This window comes from Triturus cristatus, chromosome 2_2, assembly GCF_964204655.1.
Source record: "Triturus cristatus chromosome 2_2, aTriCri1.1, whole genome shotgun sequence".
Lineage (NCBI taxonomy): Eukaryota > Metazoa > Chordata > Amphibia > Caudata > Salamandridae > Triturus > Triturus cristatus.
Window position 1 is genome coordinate 1,195,679,959 of NC_140582.1, and position 26,567 is coordinate 1,195,706,525.

Genomic DNA, 26,567 nt, shown 5'->3' on the forward strand with positions numbered 1-26,567 from the left:
AATACTTTTTGATAGGTAAAATCCTTCTGTTTCAAAGTTAATATGTTACCCCGATGTAGGCCTTGTAGCTCAGAAGGCAGGGTATATGGTATTTAAATGTAAGACACGTAAAAAAACAATATTAACATGCCCTTCAGTGACTAGACTCCAAAAGGTATTTTCGCAGTAGCCATCCTAAGTAGAAAATCATAGTGCAGAATAAAATAGTAATACTATATCTCAAGAAAAGGACCAATTAGAAAAATAATTAAACAACTATTTTTAATAGTTATAGAAAATTCAATTCAATGTTGGAGTTTTAAAAAATATTAAGTAAATGTAACTTTTACAAAATTACCCTTTATGTGTCTGAACTCTCAGGGGCAGATTTTCAAAGGTCGAGTAGGAATTGTGCTGTGCCAGAAAACCTTAGCGCTGCGTGCGTGAAAGTAAATAGCGCTGCATCATATTTATAACATGAGGCTTCGCAAACTAGCACATGCGCAAAAATAGTCTTGCGTCGCAGCGCAAAAAGTATGTGCGTCATGCACGTCCTTAAAAAAAAAATCGAAAAACACCTCAAAAGGATGCAACGTATTTTGGTGGAAGTCCAAACTCAAGAAATGGCAGAGAACTTTGCCCCACAACCCATTCCTGTAATGCAGTAGTCAGAAGAGGATCCAGCTACCAGTATCTCTATGTGGATGAGTGATATTCTCTGCTTGTAGATTCTTTCCATGATTTCCACAGCCAGTGTATATTTGTTGTGCTTCTGCTGGTAGATCTCCCAGAAAATGACTGAAGCTCTTTTTGCGACTGTTTTGTACCTGTGCTATTTTTTTCGTGCTGTTTTTTGCACTGCTTTGCGTCACTTTGCGTGACTCTTGTAAATACCTGTCCCTACAGGGTTTTGGAGCTTTTTGCTTGGGTAACGCCCTGACACACCCACTCTGCAAACATTAAATCGACTTTGGCGCAGAGTGATGCAAAACTGTTTGTGCGTCACGCCAACTTTAAAATATGGTGCAAATACTTACTTGCTCCTATCTGAAAATGTGTGCAAGGTTTTGCGCCGCTTTGCATCATACGAGCGCCTGTGCAAACTCTTTGAAAATCTGCCCCTCAGAAAGCTAATTAATATAACCCTCTGTCAGCTCTCAGCAAGTAATGAGCCTTCAATAGGTATGAACAGATGTGAAACATCCCCAGAAGCAAACAACAGGCTACCTGAATGGGCAGAGACGACTCTCTGAACTCCACAGAATATGCCAAGTGAGGGTATCGGGCAACCTTTTGATACTACAGTGTCAAATCCTGTTTGACAGGTCTGCTGGATTCACATATAACACTTGAGGCACACTTCTTCTTAAATATACTTATTTATTGTCTCATATGCATATATCCCATTTGCAACAATGGAACAAATAAACAGCAGTGATGTAGCCCAGGCGTACTTGTACATATTGTACATGTTAACTGCCACATCAGACTACTCCTTTTTGGTACATGGAAAAAAAGTACTATCATAGAAGCTAGAAATATCTGAACATAGTGCTTGCAACAGAACAATCTTATGAACATAGCTGTTAGTCATCTTGGAGTTATGAGTTGAGAAGACACAGGTGCCGATTAGGATCCTGGAAAGAATTTCCCCAACCCAATTGAATCTGGACTTTTTTCCGTACAAATGGTAAAAGCGCCGTACAAACTGCCAAGTACGATTCGTATGGGAAAAAGTCCATACGAATCGCATTGGGAAAATTCCCCCACACGTCCTCGGGTCGGGAAAAGTCTCCGACACGTCCCCGGACATTTTTACGTACAAATGGGAAAACTGAAGTCCCAATGCGCAATTACGATCCGTCCCATCCGTCCGATTGTACAACTGCATGGAAAAAAGACCGTCCGGAGCGAACTCCCATAGCAACCATGGAGATGTCCAAACAAGTGCCGGGTACCCCCCCCCAACCCCCCGTATGTACGGAGCATACCCCCCAGCCCCCCGTATGTACGGGGCGTACCCCTGTACCCCCCAGTCCCCCGTATGTACGGAGCGTACCCCCCAGCCCCCCGTATGTACGGAGCGTACTCCCCAGCCCCCCGTATGTACGGGGCGTACCCCCCAGCCCCCCGTATGTACGGAGCGTACTCCCCAGCCCCCCGTATGTACGGAGCGTACCCCCCAGCCCCCCGTATGTACGGTGCGGACCCCCAGCACGGGGGTGGGGGGAACGCTCCGTACATACGGGGGACTGGGGGGTACAGGGGTACGCCCCGTACATACGGGGGCTGGGGGGTACGCCCCGTACATACGGGGGGCTGGGGGGTACGCGCCGTACATACGGGGGGCTGGGGGGGTACGGCGCGTACCGGGCACCCTAATCAGCTCGCATCGACGCGTACTTAGCTTTTCCAGCACTTTTTGGGTGCTTTAAAAATATTCCCATCCGGACTGCAGTCGGTGCGAATCGTAATTGCTGGTACGTAAAAACATGCCTAACTCCGTCCGGACGTCACGTCCGCGTTGTCCCGGATCACATTTGTATGTATTTTTCTGTCGGTTGGTCTTTTTTCCGAATCGTACGGAAAAGGTGTTTCCGTACGAATCGTAATTGCATGTTTGTAAAGTTTTACAACCCGGTACGAGTCGGACGGAGAAAACGCTCCGACCCACGGTTTGTACCGGGTTTTTCCAGGATCGTAATCGGCCCGATAATGTAGCTCGGTGTTTGCTTGTGACTATAAGGGTAACATGTAATGGCCAGGGAGAAATAATTAAAATCAGACAAGAGGTATTAGGGGGTGTGAGGACTACAATAAAGTTGCTTTCCAAAAAGGATGCATCAATCTTTGTGGCACTGTGATGCAGATGAGTTACCTGTAGTGAAATGAGCACTTACGGTAGCCTTTCATCATATTTTTCTTCAAGGGTTTCTAAATAACCATCCCAATGTGTGTATCCCTCCTTCTTCACCCACCACTGGATTTGCAAGCATATCTATTTTCGTATTAACACATTTAATCAGATCCAAAAGCCAGTCTTCTATCAGTGGCCCAAAAGGGGATTTCTAATCCATAGCCAGCCTTTTTTTGAGAACAGAGGCCAGGTCTAGGAGGTTCCTTCAAAATATTCTTCCCCACCACTTTGGCTGTGCATAAACCCTTTCCTCCCAAAACTTCCCACCACCGGTCACTGCCACACCATGTGGTAGAAACCTTCTTCTCCTTCCACACATCTGCGGAAGGTGTTGGTCGCTCTTGGGTACATGCACCCTATCAGCTCAAGGGTCAGCTAGGTATGATGTAGGAAGTTAAATTAGGATACTTTAATATGGTCATTTCTGGATACCCCGTTAGTGTGGGCCAGACACTGGGGGCCTGTTTAACAAAGGTAAACTTTACACAGTCCGGGCTTGAGAACTCTGCACATGAAAAGATAGGATAGGACAGGGCTATCTTTTTATGTGTTAGTTCTCCGTCCTTACTGCAGAGTCTTCACACTCGTAAACTTACTCATAAAATACTGTTCTGTAAATACGGAAAACTCATAAATGTACACAAACATGTAGGTTTAGCTTTGTGAGAATGTAAAGAAACAACGCCTAGGCAACCAATTAAAAAACTTGATTACAATATAAAGATATAGGCCAAGAGAACATGTTCTTTTGGCCTATGTCTTGAAATTGTAATACCATTTTTGAATTGGTGTCCTAGGTGTTGTTTCTTTGCAATGTTGTATTTTCCATGCCCTTGAAACTGTTATTTCCCTTATTTTGTACACAGTTTAGCTTTGTGAATCAGTCCCTGATATCATTCCTTCTGGGTTAGCTCCCTGCACAAGTATCACCCCCATCATCCTTTCAAAGCATTCATCTTGTGACCCATTTTGCAAAATAGGCACCATATAGGTGTGTGATCACTTTCGTATTCCAGCCATGTGCAAGGGGTACCTGTAGTGGCTATGAGGCCTCAGGCTTGACACAATGTAAGGTCCACACCTCTGTCAATTGACATTTAAATGCATTGTATGAAAGAAAGATACAAGGACCCATATTGTGTGCTTCTGAGTAGTCTGTTAGTGTCTGCAATGTCCGATCAGTGAAACAGATACTTCAACATGTCAGCTTTATGGAAAAGGGCCATGAATTACACTATCCATTTTCCACATTTACTCTTATGATTTAACAAGAGCAAGTTTTGTTTAACATTCTTTCCCACTTTTATTTTTTAACTGCCACCTTGGCTGTCTTACTTGTAAGGTTGTAACTCCAATCACTTCCAGTGATGAAGGCATTGGTATTCTGTAGCCAACACACTCTCCTTTTCATGGGAACATATCTCCTTTATTTTACCTTGTGAGAGGAATGCCAAGACCTAAGTGATGGAGGGGGACTGGGGTCAGACCATCTCTGTCTGGAATAGCTGAGATTGAACTCTTTTCTAGCTTTATATAGAATATACAGCAGTATTCCTTATAACAGTACTGGAAGTCCTGCTTTATGTATGTGCTCAACAACACCCATTTCCCTCAAGGTAAGAAGGAAAACAGGAGTTGCCCTATGCAACCAGTCACCATCGGTTCATTTCTCTTTCTTATGACCCTGTCATTTACAGTAACTCTCTCTTTTGTGACCATCCAACTGTGAGCCCAACTGCCTTGCAATAGTTCAACTTTTTTTCTCCCATGTTAGAGTTGTGTAAAACATCATATAGGAGCGGTGTAAGGTATATGACATATTTCAATGACAATGTCACAAATGTGCAACAAAATCAATGTTTGAAAGAACCCTGTAACCTGTCCACAAGGCCATACAAAGATCATAGTCCACGTCCACCACAGTTAATAACAAGAACCTTAATCTTTCCAACAACAAGCTGCACACACCTATAATAGGCCAGACTTATTGGATTTATCATTGCTTGTTTGTACTTACCTACAGTTGCCTGCCCCTGTCTATTTCCAATCTTTACCTGCTGGGGGCTTCAAGAACTCTCAGGGCAGGAACACATAAAAGGCATCATTCATTTATATGGGGGAGTTTTTCCCTTAGGGAGGGGACCCATCTCCTATGTACCTTGATGTACTGCTTTCTGGTCAGAAGTCCTGCGTCATCATAAAAGCAACCTGAAGAGGATTGAACGCCTTCAGAATGACAAATTGTTTCACAGATTTTATGTAATTTGAATATTGCAAAGTTCTTTTCTAATCTGGTATTTCACTGCAGACTTCCATACGCAGTTCCAAAGAAGGCCTCACGAGCCTTGCTTCAGTATTTTCTCTTTTCCCACTCCAGATTTTGCCATCTGTGTTGGCTGCTGTCATTTCTGTTATAATTAGAATTCATAGTGAATGGGATTAGCTTCATGGCATTCCTCTAGACCAGTAACAAAAATGTATGAACTACGACAACTTCCCACGCGGTACAATTTAACTCATTCTGACACTCCCTCATCCAATCTTTCGGTGGATCTTTTCTTGTTTCCTAGCATAGCTCTATCCCCTGGCTAATACTCTATTGACCTTTAACCCTTTCCCATGCTGCTCTTTAAGCGCCCATTCCCAATCTATACTCAACCCACTTCTCTTATTATCCTATCTTTAAACGGACCAATGTTTGAATCCTTTTACCTTGTTGGTAAATGTATTAAATTATCAATAAACAAATGCAATACAGTTAGAGATATTATTAAGAAGCCAAGAAAACTTCAAGCTATCCTAGTTTATCAATACTGAATGAGTTTATTAATAAATGTGGTAAAACTTTGTAATTAAGAGTAAAAATTGCTGGAGCTGTTCAAACATTAAAAATAGTTTTAGAGATTTAAGAAAATAAAGGGGCATATGTGCATGCCCCTATCGCCACCACAACATCACTTTTACCGATGCTGTGGTGGCGATACGGGCTTAGCCTTATTTACAAGGCAGCGTTAAGCCACTTAATGTGGCTTAACACTGCCTTGTGAATAAGGCACCCTTTCACGCTGCGGGTAGCGAGAAAGGGGTGGGCAGTGGGTGTTCCACCGCAACACCCATTGTTTTTGACGATGCCCCCTGTGTACAAGGGTGGCGTACATAGGGGGCAGCGCCAAAATTAAGACCAGAGTAAACCTAGTCTTAACTTAGCGAAATTAGGAGAAATGCTTTATTTCTCCTCGTTTTTGCTTTTTCCATGTGTGCTGCCTTGTGCATTGCCATTTTGTAACTTCCATGTGTGCTGCATTAAGCATCACACATGAATGTGACAAAGCGGCATTCAGGATTGTTTAAGTGTAGGAAGGAACACCTTCCTACACATAAACAATCCTCCCCTGCACGCAGACAACCTGTTGCAAGGGGGCCTGCGTTGGCACTGCACAGCTAAGTGTAGCGCCATCGCAGGGGGACATGCAAGGCTGCACCATATCATTGTAAATATGGTTCAGCGTTGCGTTTCAGAAGTGGTCGAGAGAGGCGTTAAGCCAGGTAGGCTACAGCCTCTCTCCGCCACTTCCTTGTACATATCCCCCCAAACATTTTACGATCATTTAAAACATTTTAAGAAAATATCATGGGTTAAACAAGAATATTATTTATTCAGAAATGTAATTAAATGTATGTCAATTGTAAAAAACAGTAACTTGCTGCTACAAATGTGTACAATTTCTTTTCACAAATGTTTAACTGCTGTAAAAAAGAGGTACTATGAATACAAATTTTAAAATAAGATGTTAGTCAATCCTGCATGACTTTTACTATTTTCTCCAATTCTTCAAATCTGTTTGAAAGGTACTGGGGGAGAGGCAGATGCTAGTTATCCTGAAATTATGCTGACGTTGCGAGACCCTGTGTCATAAAATATCGGATTCAACATTAAAAACGAATATTTCCATTTAGTAAAGTGATGAAGTGAGACACAATGGAGGTGCTTGGGTTGTGTTTTAACATGGTGAAATGCTTAGTGTTGTGTTGCTTGGCAACTAGTTGCCTTGCATCCTCGTGTTCATAGAATGTTTGGGTTTGGTGGGGATTCTGGTTCTACTGTGTGGTTCACCAGAATCGTTGCTGGATAGGAGATGGAAGATGTACCTTACTGATGCTCCTCAGTTATTAAAGGAATCTACTAATTACTGTCTCATCTCCGTTACCTCAATTGGCGACTGAGGAGCTGAGGAGCATCGAACCCACGTTGAACCTTTGGACCTTTGAATTTTTGTTTTTTTTGTTTTTGGATCGTTTTGTGGAATCGGAACATTCGCTGTCCTGTGATAGCTGTGAACCTGTGGGTGTGCGGAGCGGTTCTTCGTTGGAGGTGGATCGACTCCGGGGGATCTAGGAATTTGCCAACTGTGGTGATCGCATCAATTGATATGAAGCGCATCTATTGCAGAGCTCAAGAATTACCTGCCGTTGAGTGATCGCATCGTTTGAAGTGGGCCTGGAACTCATTGCGATCCCGAACCTTCGGTGGTGCTGTGCTCGAGGTGGCGTTCCTTACTGAAGCTTCGGAGCCGAGGAACTTCGGTGACGTCTTCCAGGAAAACGGAGCATCGTCATCACATGTGTCACGTATTACGGAGCAACGTCACCACGCTGCGTGACCTCCCTTGTCGGCCATTTTGAGGGATGCATACTGATTGCCAAGTTACCAAGTATCGGAGCGGAGTGATCGGAATAAACTACGGGGCTTAACTACTGTATTTGTTTATCTTGCCTCGCACAACCTACAAGCAGCAATAGTATCATTGGCATCATATTTGAGGTATTCATAATACCATATTAGATACTTGAGCTGGGGGATTTGGATCTTGCTATATACTTTTCTCCTGACTATCATTTGTTTTCAATTACAAAACAAACTATCGCCAATCAGTCTTCCTGTATTAATAACTTACCATGTCTACAGAGGGCACAAGTTCAGCTCAGATAAATAATGCTAATTTTAGCATTTCTTCGCCTCAACCATTTTGGGCCACAGGAAATTAACCCCCTCTCAAGTGTTCTGAGTGGAAGGCGTATTTTATTAACAACATCGAGGCTGTTGACGAAGCAAAAAAAATGGCAGCGGAACAGAAGAAAAGATTACTATTGCATGCTTTGGGCGCTATGGGACTTAAGACCTTCCACCAATTGTTTAGTAGCGTTACTTCTGGGGATTTTAATGTTTCTGAAATCGCCTTATTGCAGCTAGACAATTATTTTGAACCAAAAGTATGCATGGGTGTCACTAGGTATCAATTTTTTCAGAGGAAACTGGCGAAATCTGAATCTATTGATAACTACGTGTCTGATTTAAAAAGGCTTGCTCTCGATTGTAAATTTGGAGTTTTGCATGACGATTTGATTAGAGATCAGGTTGTTATGCATACCGCCAACCCTGCGATTCAAGATAGATTATGGGTGAATGGCGATGCCCCACTGGATGATATATTAGCTATTGTAAGGAAAGCAGAGATATCTGGTCGATGTGCTGTTGCCTTAAAGAATGATACTCAAAATGTGGCACTAATTAGTGAAACGAGTGTCCCTAATGATTTCAATAGAGTTGCTCACAAGTTTAAAGATAGACCTCCTTTTAAGGAGCATGCTAAATGCTATAGGTGTGGAAGCTTAGACCACCTTGCTCATAGTAAGACGTGTCCCGCTATTAAGCAGAAATGTACCAGTTGTGGTTTAGTAGGCCATTTTGCGAAAGTGCGTAAGAGGAGGAATTACAAGATTAAATGTGTCACGAATATGAACTGTGAAAGTGTAGATGAATCAAACCCTGATCCTATGGAAATGATTTTGATTGAGGACTTGTCTAAAAACTTTAGAAGTAACTTGCTGCTAAATATTAACGACGTTGTATGTACCAACAAACCGATTTGCAACATGTTGATTGGTGATGTGAATATTGACATTATAGCTGACTCAGGGTCACCTTACACCATAATTGAAGAAAAGTTGTGGAAAAGTAAATTTATTGGTAAGGCGGGTGAACAATTATTCGAACCTGATATCCACCCTGAGGGTTACGGGGGTGAAAAAATTGATCTTGTTGGTTTCAGATGGTTTGTTTTTTAGTTCAAGAACAGACGTTGTCAAGCTAAATTGTACGTTGCTAAGAGTGGCCCTCCTGTGTTGGGATGGTTGGATCAGAAACTTCTGCATATTATTCTAGACCCTAACAGCAAGGAACAAGTGTTGATACTTGATGAAGGTTCTTCATTTGGCGAGAGAATGATAAACAATTCCCTTCTGTTTTTAGTGGAAAACTGGGCAATTTACGTGGCTTCGAACATCTTATCCTCCTTAAAGAGAATGCTGTTCCCAAGGTGCACCGTTGTCGCAATGTTCCTATATTGGTTAAGGATGATGTGTCCAAGGAATTAGATAAATTAGTGGCAGCAAAGGTGATAGAACCAATAGAGGCATCAGAGTGAATTTCTCCAGTCGTTATAGCCAAACGTTCTAATGAAAAAATGAAAAAATTTGAGTTTGCTAAATGTAAATTTGCATGTGAAAGCGTAACCTACCTGGGACACGTCATTGATCGTAATGGTGTTAGACCCAAGCCATCCTTGGTTTCAGCTATTGAAGAGGCACTGACTCCTTGCACCAAGGATGATGTTAGATCCTTTTTAGGCATGGCTGAGTTTTGCGCTAAATACGTTCCTAACTTCGCTGACAAATGTTTCAATATTCGGCAGCTTCTTAAGAAAAGTGTGAATTTTGTTTGGTCTACTGAATGCGATAGGGATTTTAATGCTATCAAGACTGCGATTGCAAATGCAGCCTGCCTCAGTAGTTTCGATCCGGCTGCCGAAAGTGTCGTGACTACTGATGCAAGTAATAAGGGGTTGGGTGCAGTTTTATCTCAGTACTCTGGTAATGGCAAAGAGAACATCATCGCCTTTGCGTCTAGGTCTCTTTCTCCATGCGAGGAGAAGTACCCTATAATTGAGAAGGAGGCATTGGCGTGTGCTTGGGTTCTTGACCATTTTAAATAATTCATATGGGGAAAGGTTTGCACTCTAAGATCTGACCACAAACCTTTGGTCAAAATACTGTCCTCAGAAGGTTCTTCTAATAACTCGTCTAGACTATCTAGAATTTCTATGCGAATGCAGAATTTTACGTATAGAATTGTTTATACCCCAGGCAGAGACAATCTGGTTGCTGATTTCCTTTCTAGAATGCCTGTTATGCTGGAAAAATGCGAAGACGAGAAATGGAATGATTTTCAGGTTGCGTTAATTCACAATCAGGGCCGCTCTGCTATCAACAAAATCGAATGGGAATCTGAATTTCGTAGTGATGAGACATTATCTAAGGTAGTGTCATTTGTTTTGAAAGGTTGGCCACGTAAGGATAATATACCCGACATGGTCAAGCCTTTTTGGGAAGTCAGATCAGAACTTTCTTTTTGTGACGGTTTTCTTTTGAGAGGCGAAATAATTATTCCACCTATGAGCCTCCGTTCTTCCATTGTGGAACTGTGTCATAAGGGTCATTCTGGCATTACTAGAACCAAGGCAGTGATTAAAAAATTGTTCTGGTGGCCTGGGTTGGATATTGAGACAGAGAGAGTAGTTAGGAATTGTACTACATGTGGTAATTCGGACAAGTCTTTGAAGACTTTCAGACAACCAATGTGTAAAACTATTGTTTCAAAAGAGCCGTGGGACACGGTCGCTATTGACATTTTGGGACCCATTAAGGACCAGTGTGGCGAGTCTCAGAAGTATATTTTCATGCTTATGGATCTTTTCTCCCGCTGGTCAGTTGTAAAAATTGTTGATAAGGCTGATACTTTGGCGGTTCTTGAGTTCTTGGACGAGGTTTTCTCCTCTGGGGGTATTCCGGCGTCATTAATTAGTGACAATGGAGTCCAGTTTGTGTCCAACATGGCAAAGGAGTACTTTACAAAACTTGGCGTGAATCATAAGACTACTTCGTTGTATAACCCTAGCGGGAATGGTATGGTCCAGAGATTTAACCGTGTGTTAAAAGGCATAATTCAAATCGCTTCTAGTAATGCACAAAATTGGATTTCACAGGAGGGCAAGACTGTCTGGGCCTACCGTGTGACTGCCACCGAGGCGACCGGTTTACCCCCGTTTGTTATTATGCATGGACGTAAACCCCGGTCTAAATTTAACCCTGGTTGGTTATTTTCTTCTGGTCCGGTTAATTGGTCTAAGGATGAAGTATGGAATAGGATGCAGCGTGTTCATGAAAAAAACAGAGAATATTACAATGTCAAACATTCCACCAAACCAGTTGTGATTGAAGTGGGAGATTGGGTTAGGGTTAAAAAGCCTGGGTTTGTATGCAAGGGTGAGAGTGCTTTCTTTGACGCTGAGGAAGTTGTTGATGTGCTCCACAATGCTGTGAGACTTAAAAACGGTGAGGTTTGGAATTTAAAAAGGGTTGCTATGGATCACCCTGGTCAGTGTAGTAGGTGAATCAGTGATAATCCTTACAATTCAGAGTGATTGGAAGATGATTTTAATGAGGTTGCTGGTTTTTCCTCTGAAATGGCAGAAGGATCCAATTTGCAGCAGCCGGTTGTGGTTCAGGAGGGGGATGGGGTGGTCCCGGAGGGTTCAAAGTTGGCTGGTCCGAACTCTGGTAAGAACATTCCGTCTTCTGATCTCCCTGCTATTAACCAGAGGGCTCCTCGTGAGATGAAAGCTCCCTCTTGGCTTAGAGATTTTGTGGTTAACAATGAGTGATGCTGTGTTATGATGATAATATGTATGTTCCTTATTCCTGGTTATTCTTCCTGTCTTCCACCTTTAATTTTGTTTTATTTCTTTTTGTATATATTATTTAATTCCTTATTTTTGATATATAGAGGGGGGAAGTGTTGTGTTGCTTGGCAACTAGTTGCCTTGCATCCTCGTGTTCATAGAATGTTTGGGTTTGGTGGGGATTCTGGTTCCACTGTGTGGTTCACCAGAATCGTTGCTGGATAGGAGATGGAAGATGTACCTTACTGATGCTCCTCAGTTAATAAAGGAATCTACTAATTACTGTCTCATCTCCGTTACCTCACTTAGCTTAACCAAAGTGGGCCTGCTCCTGTTTTAATTTTTATAATAGCGCACCCCTACATGCAGTTTTATATATCATGTTTTTCTTTTTCCCTGCTATTCACGAGCTCCTCAGATATGACCTTAATTATGTGATGAATATATGAAATTCAATTAGCTTAGTGGTCCTGTTTGTAGTGCAGTCTATGTTTCTCCTGTGCAAATGATACTTCTTCCTTCAGGATGGAGTTCGGAGTTATACAATCAAAGGCAACTTTCTTTGACCGAGCAGAGATGCTGTAATTATTCATTAGAAGTAAAGGAAAGGTCACCTTTTCCATGTGATGTGTTTTTCTGTTTTATCCTTGGCTTAAGAGGTGTAACATTCTCCTCACACCATAGTAAATGTATGTACTAAAAATATATTTTAAGGATCCTTGGTTTAGGATGCAGCCCATGTTCTTTCCTAGATAACCCAGGAAACTCTGCCAGTTTGTTACTAATCTGCACTTATATTTCCTGTTCTTCTCTACTGCTTTTTACCAAGCAGTCCTTATGATGTCTTGCCCTTTGATTCTCATTTCCTTGTGCTAGACTGTAAATGATTCTGGCAATTGACTAGAATGAAGCTCAGCATCCATTGCCAATGATTCTAATTGAATGTTGCATATTATGAATGGATTGATCAACCATACCTTTTTGCCCTCTCTTCTAATTCTGGAACTTTAAATAAACCTTCATGGTTTGTATTTTTGAGTCTTGTCTTATGTGGAATTTCCAGAGTAGATTTCCCTAATGTGGGTTCTATAGGTTTATGCAAATGTGCATTTATGTTTAGGGCTCTCGTCCTTTATAGACTCACACATATCCACACACCATTAAAAGCCCCAGCAGTTAGTATGGCCATCTGTTTCCTACTGGTTTTGGTTGGACAAAAGGAGGATGAACTTAAATGTACTTTATCTTCTCCAGTGTTTGCAAAAGGTTCAGGAGCTAGATCATGGAAAGCTAAAAGTCTTATAGGTATATGTGTGACAATTGTAGAAACCACAACTAGGAGCCTAGTACCCTTATAAAGATTTGCTATGTTTTTATTTTGGGTGGGATTGACTTGAGGATTTGCAGACGTTTGAATATTTTGAATAAGGTGCTTGAATGTTGGGTTAAGAATAGGAGAGAAACATTAAACATATTGGGAGAATGGAGTCACAAAGAGAAATCAGTGGTTATATATAAGATGTATTTTGTTTCTGTTGTATAGAAGAGTGCTCACACATTTTGTATTTTTTGAAATCTAATGATCCTAATGTTGATTTGAACGGCAGATATTGTGGATCACAGATAATGTGCATCTTTAATTGGGACTTTCTCGTGTCCAACTGCAATGACTTGGATAAACGATGCTAGATCATACAGGAAGAATATAGATACTCTTAAGACAGATCTGGAAGTTCACATTTAATAGCCATTTAAAATATTCATATGTGACACATTTTCTTTCTGCTGCCTTATAAATGAATGACTGACATTTACATGGCTGTCGATGTTCAAAAGAACAGTATCGCTTCTTCATGCTTTAATAGTTCCATTCCACTGCACTTAATTAAAGCTTAGAAAAACTCCTATTTCAACAATATTATTAACTCTAATCAAGCACCCTAGACCTAACCAGAACCCTAAGCCTTACACTAAACCTACCGTTTAACCTAATATTAAACCTAATCTCGATGCCTAAATCTAAATGTAAACTCTGTCTGTGATCCTGTATCAATGGTTTACATTTCTCATGATTCACTATATTCAAAGTGAATTAGATCACATATGGAATGTTCATGTTTAGGCATTCTGAAGACACCCTCTTTAATTATGTACAACTCATATGCTAATGATTTGGTTTATTCTGCACACTCATGTTTGCAGAAAACTGGTGAGGTTAGAGTGATGGCTAACTCAGCAAAAGTACAACCGTCACAATACCATTCTAGGTGTAACAGAAATTAAGTCTTGTTGTTCTGTAGTGTCAAACTATGGGCGAACTACGAGCTAGAAAATTTTGTATAACCTGGAGAATGTCATATGTGGCCACGTGGTATGAAAAAGGTGAGTTGATGCTGCCATTATCAAAAAGGTGGGATTTCCATGGTAGGAGGATGCTCCAAAGGTTTTGGCCTCAAAGTGTTTCATTACAGCTTGATGTTCCTCATTGCCAGCTGGGTACCTTGGAGTTTGCTATCATTGTTTTTCTGATTTATGGTTGTGTTTTCATAGGGCTGTGTCCATACTGAATTTTTGATGAATTTGGGACCACATGTCACTGGAGATGATGATGTATTTTTACTTTTATATGTTGTAGCTGCTCTACAACTACATAAATTGAAATGTTGTGTAAGTTGCATTTGGAATCAAGAAAGAGATTTTCTTAGGTCTGAATTCTTTGAATGATCAGCATGACATGTAAGTGTTGCAGTCCTACTCTTAACTTTGACTAAACAACCACTATGTTCAAACTACTAACTTCAGTATTCTTCTCTTTCTCTCAACAGACACAGTACAGCATGTCTCAAACATTCCAGGTCGCACCAGGAAAAGCTGTGCGCCAAAAGGCTGTGGTCCAGAAAGCTGAAATTAAGATTCCTTATACTGCTAAAGTTTTGACCATCTTTGGCTATGAGACCACTATAGAGGGCACTTGGGAGGGCTCTACTTACTTTAATTTGAGCGTTGTTCAGGAAGATATTTAAATAGAGGGAGATTCCCTCCATATAAAACAAATTCATAACACCTGCTATATCCGCAATACAGCAAAAATATATTAAACACCAATCATTCTTAATCATGTTTCATGCTATGTCACGCAATCCATAAATCAGCAATTTACAAACTGCTTGACCACTCAGTGCTAATGTGGATGTCCGCCTGAGCTGTTGCTTGTGGGCGGTGAGTCTTATTTTGGATGTCCATCTCAGTTGTTTTCTGTAGACGGTGAGTCTTGTTGCGTGTGCCCGTCTAATTTGCAGCTCAAGGGTGTTTAGTCTTATTGAGGGTGTCTACCTCTATTGTTGCCCATGGGAGGTAACCATTATTGTGAGTGTCCATCTCAATTTTTGCTTATATGGGGAGGGGGTTTTATTGTGGGGTCCCATCCTTGATTTTGTCCCTGCCATGCACAGTGTCATCAACAATATCATTTCAGATGTTGCAGTGATGTTCTCAAAGATGTCATAGAACATGTAATGAGTGATGTAAAATGTGAGGTAATTAGCAGTGCAGAGAGGGTGCAAGATATAGTTACTTTAGGACATGACTTATATTTACTTGAAATATCTATAGCTGAAGAATTTCAGTGGTTTTGTGTATTTAAAATAGTATGTTTTAATTGAATATTCACCAAACTATAATGTCCATGTAAACTTAAGTTTTTCATGTGAATTTCAAAGGTTTCTTTTAATGTAATATGAGATTCTATTAGAATTCCTAACTAAAATGCCCCTCTAACCTTTGTTTTCTATATCGAATTGACAGGTTTTGACAAAGTTTGAATGCAATGTCTGTTAATAAAACATTTGTAGTCAAAACAACATTAAACAGGCATTAGGATCTGTTTTACACTCCTCAGGCCACATAATGCAGACCTAAGACCAATCACAAGAGATCCCTGCATTCTCAAGCTGAAGAGCAAACGTCACAGCTCTGTGAATGCTTAAAACATATAGCAACATATCCATAGACCACAGGAAACATAAGGTTATTTCATGTATTTATGGAGTGCTGCTGCACTCCCGTGTTCCTCCCCTCCCCCATAACAGATTTTTAAAAAATGGACCTAGGCACCATCTTGCAGCAAAATTGTATTGACGATGTGGAAGAAAATCGCTGATTTCAGGCCGAACCCTATCCAAAAATCATACCTTTACTACAAACCTTAAACTTATCAAAACGATAACCACATCTCTATTCTTCTGCTTTGTCCTATCTGTTAAAGATTTCATCCAGCGTGGAGAAAAATAATTGCCTCTTTGTCCATTCCTCCATCGCAAACAATTACCATCAATAAGCATTCTAGTTTGATGATGACACCTGGGGTTTTGAGATGTACTGTTACATCATTATTCAGATGACCCATTTAATGACTTAGGCATCTCAGGATTCGTGTTAGGGATGGATCTAGGTCCAATATTAGGTTTTGCATTGTCATAAAGGTGTGATGCTATGAATGATGTCACAATACAACCCTTAGCCCCAGCTGAGGTCATCAAACAAGCATTCTAGAGCGCCTCTTGTTGTGACTATTAGAGCTGGAGAACAGAGCAAAGGGAAGTAATTTTTCTATTCATTGGATACCCCTTTCAATAACAGGAAAATATGTTTACAATATTTGCCTTCAGTTTTATTTGATGGGAAATGTCTTCATAAACATAATTATTTTCCAGAAAATAACTTGTCAATGGAAGCAGCTGAGTAGTGCTTAGATTTTGCTTCTTTCACTTAGGGAAGGTCAATGAACTATGTGAACATGTGTTTGTCTTCTGGTTTGTTGTAGCTATTGGCTGTGAGGCTTAAAGTCTGGAGTACTCCTTACAATTGTATCTTTTTGTAATTTTACTTGAATGATTCTACAATAAGTTATACTTTTAAATGGTATAGAAGAAAGATTACTCATTGTGTACTAGAATGTCTAACAGGCTTCAGGCATTTCAATGTCGGATGTCTCTCTTTCAATGGCATTCACACCACTATCAGTTCCTGATTGTTTTTCACAACTGTCAAAGACTGTCTAGGAGAAAGAAAAGGTTGATTTATTGCTTGCTGAAAAAGCAGGAAAATTCTGCTGCTTATAAGCCATGCTTAACCTTTTATGGTTTTCTCCCATTTTCAAATAAAGAGTGCTTGAAATTTGAACATTGGCTTTAGTGTCCTTCCTGAGTCTTTTTTTAAATGTTTTACCCATGTGTCACAGCATGAACTGGATAATACGTACTTACTAATTATTCCAGGGCACGATTCTCTGCCACTGACACATGCAGGGTTGGTTTGAGCGCAGGTGGTGTCCGGTGTGCCTCACCCAATGACCTCCTTTTCCATGGATTCCCTCACTACCACCCATCAAAAGTGCTCCTAATACCTCTCACATGCTTTGCATTTGTGTTAAAGCTATACTCATAACAGTTTAGTGTCAGAGCACTTTACATCATACTCACATTACACAGAGACAATGAACACAGGAAATGTTACACAAGACATTGAGGATTACAAGGATAGAAATCACATGTCATCTATTCCAGTTGGGAGTATAATTTAAAGCACTTGGTCTGGAGAAGCGCATACTCAGGATTTAATACGTAACACAATGGTTGGGAATGGGGCTGGCTTTAGTAGTAATAATGTACTTCTACCCACAAAAAAAAAATTTGTAACATGAGGATAATGAAAGACTGGAGAAAAAATTGTTTGCATGCAGCTATTTGATGACAGTTCATAGGTCATTGTTGTATATTAGGATTGTAACTTATGAACTGCAAGTTACAAAGGGATCTCTGTGGCAAAAGCAGTAACCCACTGATCTATCCCTATAAAATACAGTTCTGTTAACTGCATGGTACACCTTCTTTGTAGCAGGAATATTAACCTTCCGCGCTACTCTTTCATGAGTCAAAACTGCCATTAGACAAAACTCTGATCTCACTCCAGCAGGAACATTAATCACCGGGGTTATCTTGACATTTTTATTGTTGCCTGAAAACTGTGGGACACTCAAGGATCTCTGCAGCAAGTGCTTTTAAACTCATATGTTATTCATAACAGCACCCCGAGATCAAGGTCGCACTGCCCGAAAGCCAGCCCTGGACACGTGTATCTGGAAGCCGATACACTGTTTCTGACCACAATCAGCTTAAACTCAGAGATATGATGTCACCCACATTTCATTTCAATTATTTTTTTTACACAATTCAAATCAAGGAAATAATGCACTCACTTAGGAGTGAAGTTAATATAACATTTTCATTTCACAGGTGGCACTGATTATGACCTGGTTAGAAAACATCTGATCCCTGCACAAATTACCATTTGCACAGGGTTCGGTATTATGAGTGGTGTGACATTTACAACACTTGGGGCCTCATGTAGGTAAATACATTTTACCGTTTCGTAAATACCGAGCCGTACCGAATCGGTAAATTAGAATCGGTAAGTTATATGTAGGTAAAAATTCGGTAACAGTTACCGATTCGGTAACATTCGGTAATCACGAATCGGAATTCACCGAATCGGTAAATACCGAGGTGGTATTTACCGATTCGGAAAATACCGAATCGGTATTTACCGAATCGGAAAATACCGAATCGGTATGTACGGAATCGGTAAATAAAATCACATGACTTGACGAAACTGCTAATCCTGTGCAACCACAGCCCACCCAACCAGGAAGTGGCCACACCCAGGCAGGTGTACATAATTAGCCGACCCTGGAGAGGCTTGGAGTGCAGAGGAGAGGCAGGGAGCCGGTGCCTGTGCGAGCGGGAAAACGAACATCATGTCCAGCCAGAGAACACAGAGAGACGGAGGGGAAAGGAGGAGGAAGCTGAAATTTAGCCCCAAGGAACTCCAGGTGCTGGTGGAGGAGGTGGTGAAGCAGCACCAGAAGCTGTTTGGAAGGCAATCCCTGCAAGTGCCTGAGGCTGAAAAGCGCAACATATGGCTGGCCATCCAGGCGCAGGTCAATGCTGTGGGAGTGACCCACAGGGACATAGAGGTCCTAAAGAAGCGCTGGTATGACCTGAGGATTGTAACCAAGAGGAAGATGGGCGACATCCAGAAGGAGGCCAGCCAGACTGGAGGTGGAACCAACAGGGCACCTGCCCTCACCGAACTGGAGGAGCTGGTGGGGGCCACAATCGAGCAAGAGAGCGTCGTGGGTCTTGGGGACGCCGACAGCTCTGCCAGAGCCGCCACACAACAAGGTAAGACGCAAGCACAGCAATGTAGCACCCCCAATCCCTATCCCACATCCCCCATTGTGAAACGAGAATCACACTGCAGTCCACACGTGTCAGTGCAGACAGGCAATGCATTCCGGGAGATGTAGTCAGGGAAACACCAACCATGACGTAAATGTTACAGGGCAACAAGGCATGTCACGCACTCGAGGCACAAGGAGACAGAGGACATTTTGGAATGTGAAATGATTTATTGTGACGCTTTCAATGCAGCCCTTCGGGGACACTGAGCCAATGTTGTATTTCTGTCCACAGATGTGACATCATGCAGGACAGGGCATGCTGCAGGAGAGACGGCACACCGGCCACAAATATCACCTCTAGCCAGCACAAGTTCAGACCAGGGAGCAGGCCCACTGGCAGCCGCACCACCAACACAGGCAGCCTCGTCGCAGCCAGAGCCAGCATCACCTCACCCAGAGCCAGCATCACCTCACCCAGAGCCAGCATCACCTCACCCAGAGCCAGCATCGCCACTCATGTTCGAATCACCGGCCACATCTCCGCTTGCAGGTGTGGGAATGAGGAGGCGCCCAGCAGCCAGGCTACGAGCCTTAGACACCTCGTCAGACGACAGCATGGGCCCTGAAGAACTCACCAGGCCCCAGGAAGGGAGCCATGCCACTGCGCCCCACACCTCACAGGCAGCACAGACGGGAGCAAGAGGGCGCCGCAGGTCGCGTGTCCAGAGTCCACCAGCAACCATTGACGGCCATGGTGTCTTCTTGGGTCTCGAGGGCCAAATGTTGAAACAACAGCGCCTGCAAACAAAGGCAGTCATGTCAGTCCAGAGGCACATGCGGGTGACGAAAACCACATTAGTCAACATGGACAAGAACATCAGCGGCATGGCTGCGGGCATTCGGGACAAGTCCCAGTCAATTCTGCAGTTGTGCAGCAAATTAGATGCTGACCTCGACACACGGCGCAGGGAACGGCAGAGAAGGGACACTACCAACAGGGCACTCAACCGTCTGGCAACTGCGACTTCTCTACTGTGCCGGCGCTCTGTGACGATGCAGGAGGGACTAACACACTGCTGCAGCGACCTGTCTCGGGGGATGGTGCAGGTGACAAGTGCACTAGGGGTGCTATTAACCAGTCAGGCGTCGACAACTGCTGCAGGGGATGCTGCGGAGAGCATCGACACCAGCAGCAGGAGCAGCAGCACACCCCCCGTCCCAGAAGCACGCAGGAGCAGCAGGCGGCTTGGGGTTGGCTCTAGTGAGGATGCACAGGCCGTGCCATCCACCACTGCAGCGCGTATGCGCAAACATTGATGTGGCCCTGCTTAGCCACTTCCCAATGGGTGACGTAACCCTGGACATACTCCTTGTATAGATGGTATATTGCCAGATTGGCTTGTTCATGTGTTCATGGCGTGGTGCCACATTAAAACTACGTCATGACTCATCACAACTGGCTGTGTCCCCTTACTTACTCAGAAATAGTTGCATGTGATCTCTGACCGTCTCTCTCTCCCATCGATTGCAGTTGGCACTCTAGCTGCGTTGCCCTGTGGCTGGCCTGACTCATCCTCGTTGTCCTCAAAATATGTTAGTTCCACATCTGTACCTTTTTTCGTGGCAAGGTTGTGCAGCATTGCACAAGTGGCAATAATCTTGCAGCAGGCGATGGGTGTGTACTGGCGTGCGCCTCCGCTCTTGTGGAGGCAGCGGAACCTGCTCTTCAGTAGTCCAAACGTGCGCTCCACCACATTGCGTGTTGTTTTGTGTGCCACGTTGTATCGTCTCTCACTCTGGGTTGCTGGGTGTAGGTAGGGAGTGAGGATGAATGACCGGCATGCATATGCACTGTCGCCTAGATGAGTATAAGGGAAACATCAGTCACATGCCTCTTTACACTATGATTTGCAGGTTGCAAGGGGCGTCACTGTTACTCACCTAGCAGGTATCCCTCTCCAAATTCTCCGGCACTCAGTCGTGTGTAGATCCCACTATTCTGGAAGATGTATGAGTCGTGGGTGCTCCCTGGAAACTTTGCAACAATATCTGTGATGATGTTCCCTGCATCACAGATCACCTGCACATTGATGGAGTGGGTGGACTTCCTGTTCCTGTAGATGTGCTCTGTGTCAGCTGGTGGACAGATTGGGATGTGTGTACCATCAATACAGCCGATGACATGGGGGAACTGTGCCATGTGATAAAAGTCTGTTTTTGTTTTCTGCTGTGCAGCCTGTGTGTTGGGGAAGCTGATGTAGTGGTGCATTCTCTGCATCATGGCATCCAGGAACTTCCTGAAGAAACGTGACAGGCAACTCTGGGATACACCACCCACCGCAGCTATCACCACCTGATAACTGCCGGATGCCAGCAGATGTAGGCTGCAGAGCACCTGCACATGTGGGGGTATGGCGTGCGCCCTTCTTATTGGCTGGTCCAGGAGTGGGTGAAGGTCCCTGATTAAGTCCATGATGGTTTCGGGGTGTAGCCTGTACCTCTCATGTATCTCTGCATCAGTCAGGTGGAATAGTGTGATGCGCTGTCTGTAGATGCGTTCCTCCCGTCGCCAAACCCTCAGTCCTGCTGCCTGTAGACGTAGGCGCCTTGCTATGACATACATAGCGGCCATGTTGTCCACGCTGTTGCATTTTGGGATTGCTTATGTGCACTGTTGATGGTTACCACCTGCTTTCAATCTGTGTTAATTACCGACTCTTATTTACCGATTTTCTTGGATTTCTTAATTACCGAGTGCTCCTACATGTCATTTTAATTTTTACCACTTCATATTTACCGATTCGTTAAGTATGTATTCGGTAAATCTGAATCGGTATTTTAGGATTCGGTAAATATGATTCGGTATTTACCGCCTCATATTTACCGAAAAGTCGTTTTTGGACTCCTACATCTCACTTGTCTGAATACCGGTCGGTAACGGCATATTTACCGAAAATCGGCCGTTACCGACTGGTATTTGGCTACCTACATGAGGCCCTTGGTTATTACTGGGTTGGTTAAAGTCTGCACCCTTTAAGTTTTCCCGAGCACCCTTTAACTTTTCCCGAGGTACAAATTGACAATTCAGACAAGCCAATTTGTACTAAGGAAAATGCTCACTAAATACCACGTGATGCAGATTTTGGTGTCAAATAATATCCCATTTTCAATGGTAAACTTGTAATTGGAGCTATCACAGATATTGACTTAAGAACTCCAGAATATTGCTTTTTATCATGCTCGATAAAGCGTACATCATCCTCTAAGGCACCCATACTTTGGGCCTTTGAACTGTTTCTCCAGAGTCTGCATGCCAACATGAATACTGTTCAAAGACGTATGTACACACCAGTAGGGTAATTACTTCTTTTAATGTTGTTTGTGTACATACAAACAGAGTGGCCCCAGCAACAGGCTATGCCTACATCCACCGTTCAACCGTCACCCTAGAATCCACCCACATCACACAATGCTCTTCCATCACTACATTCTACTTACCCCTCTTTAGAATACCATCCTCATACCATACATCTTCCCCATAAAGCCACAACCATAAACTACAAAGACCTATATACATACTACACATAGAACAATTCGAAGTTAAAATGCATGAGGCATAAATGCAACACAGCGATTACCCCAACTGATAATCAGCAAAATATGCCAGACATTTCCTCATTCTTCCAACATGTCGCACAGGAATGTAATTTCCAACACAATTACCCATTGTTACTTCCTTCCTTCCACTACACGCCTCCACTACTCCTTCTCTACCCAAAACATGCCCACTACACTTATCTTCACTACCACTATCCCTACTGGACACACTCATATCCTCCTGAAGACTGCGTAAATGTATACACCCTCCAACTCCACAGCACTACCCAACACCTTCTTTACCCTCAGTGGCCCAGTGACCCAGAGCAACACGCAGCCCCCTTCACCACCCCTCTGGGGTTCTTCACACGAACACATTGCCCCACCTTAACCATTGGCCAACATTTCCTATGACTATGATTGCTGGAGCAGAGTTTTCTGTTGAAAATCTATTGGGTTTTTAAGCTCCAGTTTCGTCTATATGTTTTGATTTAAAAACACTAATTTAAAACGACTAATTAATAGTTTGTTTTGTTCTGATTAACCAACATTTACTAATGAGAGAAAAATACACGTGGGAATGCATTCATGTTGCTTAATAATAATGTGCAGGTTTAATTAAATGAATGTTGCTGAGTGTTGTTTGTTTAAAGCACAAAAACGCTTTTTGAAATAACGTGTATTAATGCTTTACTGTGTTGCAAAAGGCTAGATAATTACATACACATAAGGGTATTAGTGGGGTTAACACTGTTCAATCACTATGCTGTGGTAACGTTGTTTTTGTCTCTTTTAATTAAGATGGTCCGTTTTGGCCTATGATAAAATGGCTGCCGTTTAAAGCCTGTGCTCGAGTGATCGAATTTTGATGAGAGGGCCTTGCTGAATATGGTCGAGAGTCACCTGACCACAGCCTTCGCCTGGTTTTGAAAGTTTCCGTGATGACAGTGACTCCAGGCAAGCGTCCAAGCGCCCAAGTAACCTTGGAGGACAAGGGAGCCACAATGAACTTTGTGATTACAGTGGTGGTTCCGAGGAACTGTGTGCGCAAAAGAAACATTTGTAAAACTCGAGTTTCCTTCTTCCGTCTTTTTATTTTTGTGATTTTTCTGAGCGGAGATTTTCCAAATGTAGCGATGCTACATCCTTTCCTGCTCGCTCTGCTCAGCGGTTCAACGGATATTCAGAACATTTTATGTTTCTTTAATTTGTAAGATTTCCTATAAGTATTGATAGCCTAGAGAGGGTCTAAGGCCACTTCTTCCCAAACCTGCGTTGGTGAGGATCGATGCTGTGAGGATGGCGACTCGGGAGACTTCTACTGAGAGACCTGTCCTGACCCATTTTTGACATTTAGCTAGAATAGGTAATTATGAGAATAATGATTTTGCTTTGATTGACTTCCATTTGAACTAATTTTAGATAAAGTACCATTATTTTAAATACAGTGTTGGTGGCTATTTCTTGTTGTTTATTGAGTACTCTATTTGATTATTGTTGTTTAGATCATGACTCAGGACAGTATCAAACTGATCCTATTGGCCTCACTGTAGATACAGGGTGTTTAGGAGTTTTCTCTCCGCAGGTTCAATGCTGATAGAGTAATCGAGCGTATGTTAGTGAAATGGGCCCAAGTGTGTGATGAGTGCATGTGCGTGTATCTGTGAAATTACTCTATCCGTGGAAGTAGGGAGAATTTGTATGCCCTGATCTGCACCAATTTCCTGGTAGCAGAATTTGATGGTTTTGATGATTGTCTTGATCTGATTAGATTGCTTGTATATTGGCTTTTTGATTTATTGATAATTGATTGATGTTGGTATATGTACTAATACTATATGTTGAAGTCGTCATGTTGAGTTCTATGTAGTGCTTCTGGAACTTGGGAGCTGGTAGCAGTTCCGTAGTAGGGCAGAGGGAAGTATATACTGCTCTCGGGAAAAACGGGATTGTTGGTCCTGTATGTATGCAGGAGAAACGTGTGACAATTGAAGTTGCACGTCACATTGTCTGGGTTCGGAATCAGTGACATTGTTGTGTGTTACTATTAGGGATATATTTTCGGCATAAAAGGAGTGCGTATGGTAGCGAAGGTTATCTGTGAAACTCTGGTCTTAAGTCCCAGGTATCCGTAAGGTTCGCCGTTAAAGCTTATCGCTGGAGAAGTAATAGGTATTCTCTGAGCTTGTTTGAAGGACTGGGCAGAGGTATACACTGCTTGGTTAACGTGTGTTATAATTCTGTGGTAGGGCAGACTGTTCGCTGTTCTCGAAAAAACAGAATTCTGTGCGTATGTACTACATTTTTCTTGTATGAATGTGCGTGAATGTATGAGCATTTAGTTGATTGTAAAACTCTTTGGAGAAGTCCTAGAGGAAACAGTTAATGAATGCATGTTAGAAGGGCAGAGTAGAGGGATGTGCTACTGTGTCAACGAGAGTATTAATTCCGTAGTGGAGCAGAAGTAAGTGCTGTTTCAGGGAAAGACGGGATTCTTGTGAAATAGATTTTCTTTACTATTCTGTGGTTAGCGAAGCAGACAATGGAGATGTTTATATGTTGTAACTAATAGATTTTGTAGAATTTGACACGAAGTCTACTGAGAAGTTTTGTAAAGGAGGGGTAGACGAGTGACAGGAGACAGAGCAGAAACTGCAGTCAGCGGCTGCTGACGTCATAGAGACCGCGCTCTGATTGGGTAGTGGATCAGAACAGTGCTCGCGCTGGGATTGGTACGTTGGTGTGAGCCGCGCAAGGATTGGAAGGGGTACAGGGTGACGTAGGCGCTCCAGGATTGGTGCGTTGGTGTGAGTCGCGCTGTTATTGGATGAAATATCGTACTGTACAGTTGTATTACGGAAGGGATTAAAAAGATTTGGTAAACGCTAAAATGTATTACCAAGAGGAGAAAAAGAAGAAATCCTTGTTCGGTAAATTAAAAAGATGGTTCGACAAGGATAAGGACATTAAAACAAGAGAAGGTGAATTGTTACCTCCAACGAAAACGCCTGCATCCTTCATGGCTGCGAAATATGTGTATCATACCTGTATATGGTTGGACAATTGGGTTAGGTACACTAGAGAGGATGGTGTTATGGCTTTCCCGGAACATGGTTCATTTAATATGGCCGTGTTGAGAAATTTACGGGAAAAGATGTTGTGTCTTGACCCAAGACCAAGGCCGACACAGTTTGAGGCATTGGTGGAATGGGAAGATGAAGTACATGAGCGAGAAAAACAGAGGTCTGGAGGCAACTATAGGTACATGTTTGGGAGGAAATATGATCGTGAAACTCATCATGATCGAATGAGGAGATGGCGAGATGCTAGTATGTCAGAGGGATTATATCCTATGAGGACTGTTGAGGAAGAAAGGAAGGGTACGGAAAGGGTTCCTGAGGCAGAAGTGAAAAGATATGGAGTTAATGAGTATGAGGATGAGGTCTTGAATGACATGATTTACAAGAGACCACCTCCATATAGACCAGAACCAGAAGAAAGCACACCAGTTGTTTCTCTGATAAGAGATACATTGCGTATCATTGAGACAGAAGTTGTGACACCTGAGTTAAGGAGTGGTAATCCTTTCAGGGAAAAAGAGAGAGAGAATCGGTGTAGTGACGAGAATACGAGAGAATTAGCCAGAACTACATCTGAACTGACTGAAAAGATTAGAGAACTGACAAAGAATCTAGAAGCTGTTACGGTGCCTGTAACAATAGGTCCGGTTATGCCTATTTTTGATAAGCAGAGGACAGGTGAAAATGGTTTGGTGGTTCCATATGTTGGGAATAAAATGACAAGTTTGGCTGGTCCCTCAGGAGACTCAGGAAAAAGGACAGAAAGTAGTGATTTGAGACAATCCAGACATGACACCTGTAGTGGAGGATTAGAGGTACAGTCTAATTCGAGACCGGATACTAGTGATACTGGTTGTTCAGGGATGCCAATTTTAGAACCACAGAGGATGCCAGAAAAAGTGGTTCCAGTAAGAAAAACTACTGAAATAACAGCTGAAGATTTGAATGATTGGATG

At 42.6% G+C, this 26,567-nt stretch overlaps 2 protein-coding genes across 2 annotated transcripts in view; both read left to right on the top strand.

Moving 5' to 3' along the window:
• The window catches only part of LOC146863373 (uncharacterized), a 187,461-nt gene extending 170,586 nt beyond the window's left edge, over window positions 1–16,875 (top strand). Inside the window, exon 4 of the mRNA XM_085642802.1 lies at window positions 14,520–16,875. Coding sequence (XP_085498928.1) covers window positions 14,520–14,717 — 198 coding nt within the window. The 3' untranslated portion in view covers window positions 14,718–16,875. The remainder of the gene's footprint in view (window positions 1–14,519) is intronic.
• A 1,628-nt stretch (window positions 16,876–18,503) lies between these two features.
• Window positions 18,504–20,256, top strand: LOC146863374 (uncharacterized). Its single transcript, XM_085642803.1, has 2 exons — window positions 18,504–18,935; window positions 19,227–20,256. Exons 1-2 carry the CDS (start codon window positions 18,509–18,511, stop codon window positions 20,249–20,251), a joined length of 1,452 nt encoding a protein of 483 aa, XP_085498929.1. The 5' UTR covers window positions 18,504–18,508; the 3' UTR covers window positions 20,252–20,256.
• Window positions 20,257–26,567: the final 6,311 nt, after the last annotated feature.

Bases quoted from the DNA above. Each gene is read 5' to 3' on its own strand.
- LOC146863374 (XM_085642803.1), top strand. From the start codon at position 18,509: ATGTCCAGCCAGAGAACACAGAGAGACGGAGGGGAAAGGAGGAGGAAG. The intron at 18,936-19,226 runs GTAAGACGCAAG...TTCTGTCCACAG, and splicing joins CAGAGCCGCCACACAACAAG to ATGTGACATCATGCAGGACA.